The following is a 13,411-nucleotide window of genomic DNA, read 5'->3' on the forward strand; positions in this document are numbered from 1 at the left end:
ACTTCCTGCTAGTTAATCAGGTGTGCAGGGAGCTCTTAGGAGTTGGCCAATGCAACACATCTTTTTGGTATACTGACTGTCCATCTAGATGCATTAGCTGTTCACCAGTTGACTACATTCAAAATGTTTTCAATTGGGGTGCAGTCTCTCCCCAGAATTCTAGATCTAATGTGGGTGTGAGTGTATGCATTCTCTCCCAGATGGTTTGCATGATTTGAGGAGAGGTCTAAAAGGAGTGTGGTCAGCAAGCATAGTATGTCTGAAAAGGACATTTTCAGTTGAGTGAGTTTAGTCCAGGTGGGGAAAGATTCATGCACACGGCGTATGTCAGAAGGTGCTGTGGACATCTGACTCTTTAGGATTTGTTTACATATGTGGGGCTTCTGTGACATGTACTGCAAACACTCCTAGTGTTATGGGAAAGGCTTTAAGTAAGGACCATGCACAGTGCTTCAGAAACCCAATAATCCTTATGGGTCTGAGTCATACTGTATATATCTGGTCAGATACATGATGTGCAAAGGTAGGTGCACAATCTAAGCAAGAAGTCATAGGTGCAGGGTTCCCCTTCTCTGAAATGTAGATATTCAGCATGTAGCAAGATCTACACTTTGTAATCAGGCCCACCTGTGTCATTGCTGATCTCTCCCTGGGAGCAGGGGACACAGTCAAAGCAGCAAAGTGGCTCCCCCTCTTGTAACGCCTTTCTGTACCCGGGAGAGCAGCTCTCACTGCAGACAGAGCGTGGGACCTGAAGGAGGGACAACAATGCAAAGAAGTTAAGGAGAGTTCAGACAAGGAGTAAACTAAATAATTATACACTGTAATGCTGTTTCACATGAGTATAAAGCATGGCAGCTATAAAATAAGATACATTGTTGTTTTGCTTAGCATACTCATTTATACATTTGCATGGCAGGCTTAACATAGTTTCAGACAATAATTAAACAGGGAACTTAACATCATAGCATAGAATGAGGACCACTCACTGCCTGGATTACAGCTGGCTAGTGATGCAATATCCTAACATTTCCAGAGGAAGTGCTAATTATGGAGGAAAGTCAACTTGTGGAGTTGAAACCAAAGTTTTAATGTAAGCAGGCTGAGTCCAAACCTTCTCTCCGTCCCTTTAAAACAGGAGTGAGGCTTATTTGAGCTCCACGTTGTGTGTCAGGTTCAATTCATCCAGAGCGTAACATCCCTTTATCCACTCAGGCTTTCTCCTAAATCATGTCAATGTTGGGTAAACATCCTTCAGTAAGTAAAAGGCGTTTTACGTCGTGACCAGGCCTGTGTCCCACCAATATGTTCAATCAACAATTTCCAATAGGTCTCAAATTTACTCCTCTCGGTGGTGTAGCAAATGTTGAGGTGGCCTCCCTGGAGAGGACAAGGAGGGGGCCCCCTCCCCGGTTCACCACCTACCACTTTTGCTAAGGGGGCCCCCTGGAGCTCACCCTTACACTGCAGGGGCTGCGGGGCATATATTTTGCCACTGACACCTCTCAAAGATTGTATGATAGAATTACCATGGCTATTAAAGACCTCAGGTGTCTTTACCAATGAGGCAATGTGGGTTTGATGACATATTACCAATCAACTGATATTGACTGCTTGGTCATGAGCAGGGCCACTGGAATTATGCAGCTAGGGAAGGCCAAGTTATGTGGCATGATTGAGTAAAGTCTGAGACAAGAAAGGGAAAATGGTGCCACATCATGTAGTATTACTTTTGTTGTCATTTTTAAACTTGGTTACACTGTCTGGGCATTGGTTGCACCTCATAATGCCCAAATGTAGCAATGAGCACCATAAGGTGATCTGTCCAGCTTTGTAAAGGCCTTCCACTGTGCAGCAACACGTATTGCTTCATTTTGATCTTTGAACTTTTGAACCATTCGACATAGAACCAAACTTGATCATGACTCATGAGTAGCACATGTGACATGCGGACCAGGCTATTTTTAAAACTCCCTCCATGTTCGTGGGTCTCAGTCCCAGGATAATAGTCATCAGGTCATCCGGTATCAGGCAGTCCAGTGTCTTTTTCTCACAATTTCTTTCCAGTATGTTTTTCTCCCTGGACTTGAAACCCAAACATGATTTGGTCCCTTTTGCATCAAAGAGGTGCCAATATTTACTATCCTAGTTGTGATTCGTATCACCCGTTCTCTATGATTAATATTGACAATAAAATCTTGGCCAGAATGTTAGCGGCGCGCTTGCAACCGCTGCTTCCCCAGCTTGTGCTGCCAGACCAGTCAGGCTTTGTGTCTGAGAGATCCACGTCTCATAACTTGCGTACGTCCTTTGCGACGGAGGCTGCCGATAACGCAGTGGCGGTGTTTCTGGATGCCACCAAGGCTTTTGACTCCCTGGCATGGGAGTAGATGTTCGCGTTACTCGCCCGAGTGGGACTGAGTGCGCACTTTGTGCAGCTAGTCTGATTACTGTACACACTCCCCACTGCTAGATTGCGTTTAAATGGGAGGGTCTCCGTTACTTTTTGCGGTGGCGATGGAGCCTCTTGCGGCAGGGTTGCGACAGCGGCACAATGATAAGGGTCTGTAGTTTCGGCAGCAAACTATTTTGATATCCATGTATGCGGATGACATTGCGCTGTATGTATGGGATCCGTGCTGGAATTTAGATGTTCTGTTGGATGAGATCGTGCATTTTGGCACTTTTTCTGGCATCGTGATCAACTGGTCTAAGTCAGTGGTGCTGCCTTTGTACCCGGGTGTGGTGAAGTTCTCTTCCCGGTACCCTATAACGTGGGCAGAGGGCCCGGTTCGGTATCTGGGAGTTCAGCTGAGCTGCGACATCGAAACTCTCTGGTTGGCTAATTATAATGCGGTGCTCTTATGGCTGGAGGAGAAGGTCGAGTCATGGTTTTCATTACCGCTTTCGCTGATTGGGGATATTGCTATTGTGAAGATGGTGGTGCTCCCCAAATTTCTAAATCTGTTTGTGAATCTTCCGCTCATACTCCCGAAGAGTTTCCTGCGACGTCTCCGATCTGTTTTGATTCGTTTTGTTTGGGCGGGCGGTCAACCTTGTATTGCTTGGGAGAAGCTGACGCTGCCTTTTGAGCTGGGTGGTCTTGCTACCCCTGATCTGGAGCTTTATTATAACTGCGCACAGGCGCACTTTGCGTATTACTGGTTGCGCCCGAGCCGGTATCTGCCACATCTGGCGCCTGAAAGTGACGCGGTTTGGCCAGATGGATTGGTACGAGTGCTTGGAAATCCTTCTCGGCTTCATTCACAGGGTGTTTATACGGTGACGTGTACTGCCAAGGTGTGGACGGCACTGATGCATGGCTCTGGATCTGCCGTCCCCTTTGCCCCTTCGCTACCCGTTCTGGCCGTTGCCAATGCTCAGATGTTCCGAGACGGGGGATACTTGGTTTCCTTCAGGGCTAGCTTGACCGATCTGGGCAATTGGTTCGCGGATGGTTGTTTGCTTCCTCTCAGCGAGGTGCTTGGGGATGGACGTGCCACTGCGTTACAGCGGATGTATGTGCTGAGAGTATGTGCTATGCTGCGTGCTCGGTTCCCTGGCCTTCCGGAGGCTCCGCAGGAGTGTCGCTCTCTGGAGGTAATGTGCAGCGCGCGGTCGCCACGCAAACCAATTACAAAATTATATAATTGCATTCAGGATCAGCTGGGTGAACTTGGACGGTCCTCCAGGGTCAGATGGGAGATGGATGTGGGGGAGTCTATCACGGAGGAGACGTGGCGGAGCTGCTGTGCGCATATGAGGGAGCTGTCCCCTAATTTTAGGCTGCAATTGCTGCACTTCATGTTTTTTCACAGCTTATACTATACGCCTATCGGGCTCTGCTCTATGGGTCTGCGCGCGTTGTGAGCGCTGTCGAGCCCCTGGCGCTGGATTTCTGCATCTTGTGTGGGAATACGCTGAGGTCCATGCTTTTTGGGTGAAGGTAATACGCATGATCGCTGAGATGATTGGGTCGGAAATGCCTATGTCCCCCAAACTCGCGCTGCTTGGATGTGAATGTGGTTGGCAGGCCCCATAGAAGGCTGGTGGGCCTGCTTCTATTGCTGGCCAAGCGCAGGGGTGCCATGTGTTGGGGTAGGAGGCATGCCCCTCGCAGATCTGAATGGTTACGCGACACCGCATATTGCCAGGAACAGCTGATAGTTTTCTGGGAGCTCACTCCTGAGGGCACTCGACCAAAGGACATCTGGGCTCCGTTGCAAGCTTACTTGGCATCCCTGGGCGGGGGGGTGAGTGATACGTGCTTGCTTGCATTTTAGGCAAGTCTCTTTCCCGCAGCCCTTCTCTCACGTTGCGTATTGTGTGTAGATATTTGCAGTTGGACGCTTCTGTGCACATACTGTGCCTGCCTTCCGCTTCTTTTCTTCTCTTTGTTTTCTTTGTTGTTAGCCTAGGCTTCACGGTATTCAGCATAGGGGCCCCCTCCTGGACTATTTGCTTGGACTGTATTCAACGTGGAGGCTGGTGGACTCGTTCGACTTTATCAGTTCTTATAATGACGCCCTGTGTGGTGGGAAATCTGAGTCTGGCTGAATAGACTGTACTCTGCGCCAGTAGTGTGTTGTAGTGTCTATCCCCTGCAGTTATACTGGGTGGGCCAATCTTGTTGCTTTACTGTTCTGTAATATGCAATAATTAACAAAAAATATATATATATATTTACTATCCTGGTTGGCAACATTATAAGCTAGATGTTTTGTAGCTTGTTTTGTAGGGTTTTGTTTTCTGCTCTCTCCCCGTTGTAATCTACTTCAATGAAAATATTTTCTATGCAACTGTTCTGAATGTTTATTTGTTACCTCCATGGCCTCCCAGTTAAGCCATGGGTCTAGTTTAAGAACCTTACCAGACCTCATCAGATTTTGTACAGAGTAGGTCTTAAGTTGTTTTAGATTGCAGGGGCACCTCTCAGCCCCTATCAACCACCCCAGATGCCGGATCAGATTATCACCAGTGGGGTAACAAAGGCCCCCACAGCCCCTGTGGTGCAGGGGGCCCCCAAACACCACGGGGCGTCCTCAGCACAGTGCCCTTTCCTGAGAGCTACTGAGTAAGTCTGGAGGGAGGAGCCCTCCACGTTCTTTATAGGGAGGCCTCCTCAAGATTTGTTTGCCACCAGTGATCACTGCTTTTAAAAAAATAAAAGAAAATTGGAAAATTCAGACTCAGCGTCAGGGCATTTTTAATTATTCTTGCTACCGAGGGCCAATGCCCCCTCAGTAATTCAAGTTGTTAACATACGTGATGTATATGTGAGTAGGTCGGTTTGTGTCTACGGGTGTTTTTGTGGCACAAACAGTTGAAAACCTACCATTTCCCAACACTAATGTCTGTTTGACTCATGAAACCCCAGGAACCTGGCAGTCTTCGACGTGTCCTGAACATATGAATAAAATGTTAAAGGACATGTAACACTTTAGTCACTAAGGGGGTCATTCCAAGTTTGGCGGGTGGCGGTTGCCGCCCGCCAAACTTACACCGCCCCGCAGTCAAAAGACCGCGGGGGCCATTCTGACTTTCCCGCTGGGCCGGCGGGCGCCCGCCAAGGGAGCGCCCGCCAGCCCAGCAGGAAAGGGCCTGCAACACAGAAGCCGGCTCCGAATGGAGCCGGCGGTGTTGCAGGTGTGCGACGGGTGCAGTAGCACCCGTCGCGCTTTTCACTGTCTGCTAAGCAGACAGTGAAAAGCTTAATGGGGCCCCTGGCCTGTTCCTGCCATCCTGTTTCTGGCGGTGAAAACCGCCAGAAACAGGCTGGCGGGAAGGGGGTCGGAATCCCCGTGGAGGATTCTCCCAGCCGGGGCTAATCCGTCGGGAAACCGCCGGACCCGGTTTTCCGACTGCGGCTTTACAGCCGAGGTCGGAATGGGCACTGAAGCACCGCCAGCCTGTTGGCGGTGCTTCCGTTGCCCGCAGCCCTGGCGGTCTTTGACCGCCAGGGTCGGAATGAGGGCCTTAGTTGCTAACTTTTGAATGAAAAACACCAAGGGCCTCATTTACAAGGAACTTGTGCCCCTCTGCATAATTTTTTTTGATGTAGCGGTGGTGCATTCACCGCTCCATGTTTACAAAATTATGCTAGAGGCCTCTAGCATCACTTTTCCCTCCCATTCATCAATGTTTCCTTGCACCAGTTCTGGCTGCCTCAAATAACGACATTGAAATTCAAGGTAGGCTTTCCCTCCTAAAACAACACGCAGAACTGCCTGATTTTTAAGGAAATCAAAAAAATATGCTTCTTTGGCAAAAGAAGCGCAGAGTCTCAAATGCATCAAAAAATTAACGCTTCCTCCGACCAGGTATAAAAATGACGCATTGGCACTTGTACATTAGAAGAGCATACCCAAATTACTCTGGCAAGCTCTAGGACACCAAAGACCTACTCCTACTGCAGCTTCAAGCCCCAGGAAGACAACCACCACTATCTCCACAACCTGCACCACGGAGTCAGTGCAGGAGAAGGCAGTGCATGTATATCGACAGCATCCATCATTAATAATTGGACTCAGGAAGGAAGAGGTAATTACCCATTACCATCTGAAGAGGAAGTACATTGTACAGCTGCTATACCTGCATGTGTCAAGAAGCCAGGCAACAGTGGACAGGGTTACCAACATCCCTGCACTTACAAAGCTCATTGCTGCACTTCACATGCTGGCCTCGCCGTCCTTCCAGATAGCTGCAGCTCGAGTGGCCAGAATCCCCCAGCTATCCTTCTCCTCATTCCTACCCTTGGTTCTGATTGCCATCTTCCATCTGACACCCCGCTACATCCTCTTCTCACACACCCAACAATTGCAGCAGGAGATCAAACAAGGATTTTATGCCATTGTTGGGTTCCCACATGTGTTGGGTGCCATGGATTGAATGCATGTGCAATTGGTTCCTCCTGCTGCAACAGCCCATCTCTGCCGCAACAGGAAACACACCCACTCCATCAATGTCCAGGCCATTGTCGACCACTGTGGGTTATTCACAAATGCATGGGCAAAATACCCTGGCAATGTGCATGATGCATACATATTCCAGCACTCAATCATAAATGACCAATTCAGGATGGACAATATGGGAATGGCCCACTTGTAAGTAAGCGAAACTCAAGTACCTAACAGACCCACTGACGATTAGAAATGGGTGACATAATACAAATCTCATGTGTCTGCCAACATAGATAAGGACTTCATTATGAGGGCTTTTCCACATACATGCACCATGTGTTATGTTACATATTGTAGGAGGCTGGCCTGGCTTGTAGTAGGTACCAAGGGGTACTTACACTCTGTACCAGGTCCAGTTATCCCTTATTAGTGTAGAAGAGGTGTTTCTAGCAGCTTAGGCTGATAGAAGGTAGCTATAGCAGAGCAGCTTAGGCTGAACTATGAGACATGCAAAGCTCCTACTTACCACTGGTGTCATATGCACAATATCATAAGAAAGCACAATACACAGATATACTAAAAATAAAGGTACTTTATTTTTATGACAATATGCCAAAAGTATCTCAGTGAGTACCCTCAGTATGAGGATGCCAAAAATACACAAGATATACGTACACAATACCAAAAATATGCAGTAATAGCAAAAGGAAGTAATGCAAGCAATGTAAAGTTACAGTAGATTGCAATAGGAGCACATAGGTATAGGGGCAACACAAACCATATACTCCAAAAGTGGAATACGAACCACGAATGGACCCCAAAACTATGTGAGCTTGTAGAGGGTCGCAAGGGCTGTAAGAAAACAGTGAGGGTTATTAAAGTAGCCCACCCCAAGACCCTGAAAAGTAGGTGTAAAGTGCACCTATATTCCCCAGAGAGCACAGAAGTCGTGATAGGGGAATTCTGCAAGGAAGACCAACACCAGCAATGCAACCAAAGTGGATTTCCAGACGAGAGTACCTGTGGAACAAGGGGACCAAGTCCAATAGTCACGACAAAGTCGAGAGTGGGCAGATGCCCAGGAAATGCCAGGGTGCAAGGAAGCTGCCACTGGATGGTAGAAGCTGTGGATTCTGCAAGAACGAAGAGGACTAGGAACTTCTCCTTTGGAGGATGGATGTCCCACATCGTGAAGAAGCTTGCAGAGGTGTTCCCACGCAGAAAGATTGCAAACAAGCCTTGCTAACTGCAAGGGTCGCGGTTAGGGTTTTTGGATGCTGCTGTGGCCCAGGAGGGACCAGGATGTCGCCACTTGGATGAGGAGACAGAGGGGGTGCCCAGCAAGTAAGGGAGCCCTCACAGAAGCAGGCAGCACCCGCAGAAGTACCGGAACAGGCACTTGGAAGAGGAGTGAACCGGAGCTCACCCGAAGACACAAAAGGGAGTCCCACGACCCTGGAGGACAACTCAGGAGGTTGTGCACTGCAGGTTAGAGTGTCGGGGACCCAGGCTTGGCTGTGCACGAAGGAAATCCTGGAAGAGTGCACAGGAGCCGGAGCAGCTGCAAATCACGCGGTACCCAGCAATTCAGTCTAGCGTGGGGAGGCAAGGACTAACCTTCACCAAACATGGACTGAAGAGTCACTGGACTGTGGGAGTCACTTGGACAGAGTTGCTGAGTTCCAGGGACCACGCTCGTCGTGCTGAGAGGGGACCCAGAGGACCGGTGATGCTGTCTTTTGTTGCCTGCGGTTGCAGGGGGAAGATTCCGTCGACCCACGGGAGATTTCTTCAGAGCTCCTGGTGCAAGAAGGAAGCAGGCTACCCCCAGACCATGCACCACCAGGAAACAGGTGAGAAAGTGGCAGGATCAGTGATACAAGGTTGCAGTAGTCGTCTTTGCTACTTTGTTGCAGTTTTGCAGGCATCCTGAGCAGTCAGCGGTCAATCCTTTGGTAGAAGGTGAAGAGAGAGATGCAGAGGAACTCTGATGAGCTCTTGCATTCGTTATTTAAAGAATTCCCCAAAGCAGAGACCCTAAATAGCCAGAAAAGGAAATTTGGCTACCTAGGAAGGAAGATAGGCTAGCAACACAGGTAAGAGCCTATCAGAAGGAGTCTCTGACATCACCTGCTGGCACTGGCCACTCAGAGCAGTCCAGTGTGCCAGCAGCACCTCTGTTTCCAAGATGGGAGAGGTCTGGAGGACACTGGAGGAGCTCTGGGCACCTCCCAGGGGAGGTGCAGGTCAGGGGAGTGGTCACTCCCCTTTCCTTTGTCCAGTTTCACGCCAGAGCAGGGCTGGGGGATCCCTGAACCGGTGTAGACTGGCTTATGCAGAGATGGGCACCATCTGTGCCAATCAAAGCATTTCCAGAGGCTGGGGGAGGCTACTCCTCCCCAGCCCTGACACCTTTTTCCAAAGGGAGAGGGTGTAACACCCTCTCTCTGAGGAAGTCCTTTGTTCTGCCTTCCTGGGCCAAGCCTGGCTGGACCCCAGGAGGGCAGAAACCTGTCTGAGGGGTTGGCAGCAGCTGCAGTGAAACCCCAGGAAAGGTAGTTTGGCAGTACCTGGGTCTGTGCTAGAGACTCGGGGATCATGGAATTGTCTCCCCAATGCCAGAATGGCATTGGAGTGACAATACCATGATCTTAGACATGTTACATGGCCATGTTCGGAGTTACCATTGTGACGCTATACATAGGTAGTGACCTATGTATAGTGCACGCGTGAAATGGTGTCCCCGCACTCACAAAGTCCGTGGAATTTGCCCTGAACGATGTGGGGGCACCTTGGCTAGTGCCAGGGTGCCCACACACTAAGTAACTTAGCACCCAACCTTTACCAGGTAAAGGTTAGACATATAGGTGACTTATAAGTTACTTAAGTGCAGTGGTAAATGGCTGTGAAATAATGTGGACGTTATTCCACTCAGGCTGCAGTGGCAGGCCTGTGTAAGAATTGTCAGAGCTCCCTATGGGTGGCAAAAGAAGTGCTGCAGCCCATAGGGATCTCCTGGAACCCCAATACCCTGGCTACCTCAGTACCATATACTAGGGAATTATAAGGGTGTTCCAGTATGCTAATGTGAATTGGTGAAATTGGTCATTAGCCTGTTAGTGACAATTTAGAAAGCAGAGAGAGCATAACCACTGAGGTTCTGGTTAGCAGAGCCTCAGTGAGACAGTTAGTCATCACACAGGGAACACGCACAGGGCACACTTATGAGCACTGCGGCCCTGGCTGGCAGGGTCCCAGTTACACATACACTAAAACAACATATATACAGTGAAAATATGGGGGTAACATGCCAGGCAAGATGGTACTTTCCTACACATATGCAATGCAAATTCCTCAGCCATACATGTGAAAATATCTAAAGCCAGTTTTGCAGATGTTGCTTGGTGTAAAGGCACAGAGCAATGTGTGAAAGAGGAAAATCATGGCTACCATCACTGTGTGCAAGGGAGGTGTTCCATGTCCATTGTGCGGGTGTCCCCATGCGACTTCAACAGTCCATCAGGTATGTCATGGATCCCACACCAGGAACTAGGTGCAAGGTGACAAACCATGGGCAGGTTATGAGCAACTGTCCAAATGAATAGTAATCAGCAAAATCACTCCCATGTCCTATGTGTGCTGTGTAACGCGGAACACATCCATCACTCACAATGCCTCTGAGGCAGCAGCCTTGGCTGGAAGGTACTCCTGCACACACAAATACAATCATACATGCAACAAAGAACCCCTATAACCCTTGAAGCAAGTGTGAAGTTTACCTGCCAGGCAACTTGTGTGCAAATGTATTCAGATGGAACTTTAAAGTGCAGGATGCCCCAAATATTGTGTACTAGTATTCCTTCCCAGAGACTTTGTGCAGTGCAGGATTTTGTTTAGCTGGACTGCAGATGATCACTCCCAAATCTTCAGGATCCATTTGTTGTGTGCACATATTGGGTATGATGCCGTCACACATGTACACAATGTTCCCCTACCGTGACATGCACTCATGTATCTGGCAATGGCAGTTGAAACACCAAGTCACTCAATTGGTAGGTTTGAGTGCATACTTCATGGATGGCATTACGTCAACTGTCCTGGACAATACTGTACACTCAAAGGCCTGTGCCAATGTAATGTAGGCCACCACCAACATCTGTGGATGACCATGGATCCATGCATGTGTCTGTGTAAGCCATATCTGGTAACGTTACCACGTACCTAGGGAGGATCTCCAAGAAAAAAATCTCATCCACATTCCGTCTCTTCACACATGTTGTGTGAACACATAATATCAACTGGACTAGAGCAGCAGCAAATAGCCACCACTAAATTCTGCTGCATTAAAATTACAACTCAGGATGTAGAATTGTATGGTGTATCTGCCCATTCACTACATTTGAAATTGCATAGATTGATTGAAGAGTCCCCTGTAAACATTATTACACCAGTATGAGTGACACATCATGTGATCACATATTTAAGCAGCGCATGACAATACCACTACAAATAACCCACATGGAAAGGGATGTACCCAATGCAATTATCCTAAACATTGACACTGTCTCTTTTTTCAATTTCAGCTGATTAAGGATATGGATACAGCAGTGGGTAATGACTCCGGATGCAAACCCCCAGACAGACACAGACATGGCATACAACCAGGCACACATCAGGACACGTAATGTTGTGGAGAGGACCTTTGGCCTGCTCAAGTGCAGCTTCCGCTGCTTGGATGTATCTGGGGCTAGATTGCTCTATACCCACCCCGGTCTGCAAAACTAAATTAGGGTGTGCTCTACTGCACAACATATGTGTGCGCATGAATGTCCCCCTGGACACAGATCAACTGCAGGAAGATCCTATGGAGGAGGGGAAGAGGCAGCTGATCATGGAGTCATACAACACAAAGCTGCAGGCACTCACAGATGCACACACATTGTGCAAAATTCCTCCTCCTAAATCACGTCTATGAATACATCACCAAACCATGTGTGACAGTGCTTTCAAACGATAATAATCAAAAGCATCATTTGTTATTGCATTTATGTGATAGTTCCAGAAAACAACAACTCACCAACATCTTGGAAACTATAAGTAGGCCACAGTTGTTGTCAATCAGGTTTGAATGCTGTCATCATCCTCAGGTGCTAGAAACAATGCACTGATCTCTGTAAAGTGCTGTGTGTATTGTGCTTATTGCCGCTGAACAATCATGTCATACTCAAAACCCACAAATCTGCAAAATATGTGTTGGATTATAAAAACATCAGACATTAAGGCCCTCATTCTGACCCTGGCGGTCTTTGACCGCCAGGGCGGAGGACCGCGGGAGCACCGCCGACAAGCCGGCGGTGCTTCAATGGGGATTCCGACCGCGGCGGTAAAGCCGCGGTCGGACCGGCACCACTGGCGGGGTCCCGCCAGTGTACCGCGGCCCCATTGAATCCTCCGCGGCGGCGCAGCTTGCTGCACCGCCGCGGGGATTCTGACCCCCCCTACCGCCATCCAGATCCCGGCGGTCGGACCGCCGAGATCCGGATGGCGGTAGGGGGGGTCGCGGGGCCCCTGGGGGCCCCTGCAGTGCCCATGCCACTGGCATGGGCATTGCAGGGGCCCCCGTAAGAGGGCCCCTACATGTATTTCACTGTCTGCTGCGCAGACAGTGAAATACGCGACGGGTGCAACTGCACCCGTCGCACAGCTTCCACTCCGCCGGCTCGATTCCGAGCCGGCTTCATCGTGGAAGCCTCTTTCCCGCTGGGCTGGCTGGCGGTCTGAAGGAGACCGCCCGCCAGCCCAGCGGGAAAGTCAGAATTACCGCCGCGGTCTTTCGACCGCGGAACGGTAACCTGACGGCGGGACTTTGGCGGGCGGCCTCCGCCGCCCGCCAAGGTCAGAATGAGGGCCTAAATGTCAATGTGATGCTTTAGGTCCAAATATGATGCCTTTGTATGAATATAGTAGTGATAAACAGGAACAACAGATGCGTGTGAGTTTTAATTCCTCACTGGATAACTGACTCTTCTTATTGGTGGCAAATCACCAAATTCTTGATATTTGCACTCACAAGTATGATAAATTGTAATTGTATCACAGAGACAGTACACCTGTATGTGTAGTACAGTATCAGTCAAATCTGAAACTTATGTGTATGCCAAACAATGTCATAGCGCATCTCATACTGTTGGCATAGTGTATGAATCACTCACAACACATAAAAGAATGTATATGAACGTGGGCCATCATATGTCATTACTATTTACTAATTTTATCCCTCCTTTTTGTGCAGCTGATCAAGGATAATGTCTTCCACTGTGGGTGATGGCTCCTTTTAAACATCCTCATATGGAAGCCCAGCAGAGTTTTAATCATGCCCTAAGGACGACCTCGGTCCATCATAGAGAAGACTCTCAGAGTACGCTTCAGGAGTCTGGATACATCTGGGGACCAATTACCCTACTCACCACCAATGGTTTGCAGAATAAACCAGTGTGCTGCATATTGCATAA

General features: G+C 48.8%; 1 protein-coding gene across 1 annotated transcript in view; it reads right to left on the reverse strand.

Annotated features, from left to right (window-relative positions):
* LOC138249310 (vomeronasal type-2 receptor 26-like) overlaps positions 1-13,411 on the reverse strand; it is a 179,521-nt gene that overhangs the window by 54,556 nt on the left and 111,554 nt on the right. Inside the window, exon 9 of the mRNA XM_069203268.1 lies at positions 628-751. Within this exon, the coding sequence (XP_069059369.1) occupies positions 628-751 (124 nt within the window). The remainder of the gene's footprint in view (positions 1-627; positions 752-13,411) is intronic.

Source organism: Pleurodeles waltl, chromosome 8 (genome assembly GCF_031143425.1).
Source record: "Pleurodeles waltl isolate 20211129_DDA chromosome 8, aPleWal1.hap1.20221129, whole genome shotgun sequence".
Classification (NCBI taxonomy): domain Eukaryota; kingdom Metazoa; phylum Chordata; class Amphibia; order Caudata; family Salamandridae; genus Pleurodeles; species Pleurodeles waltl.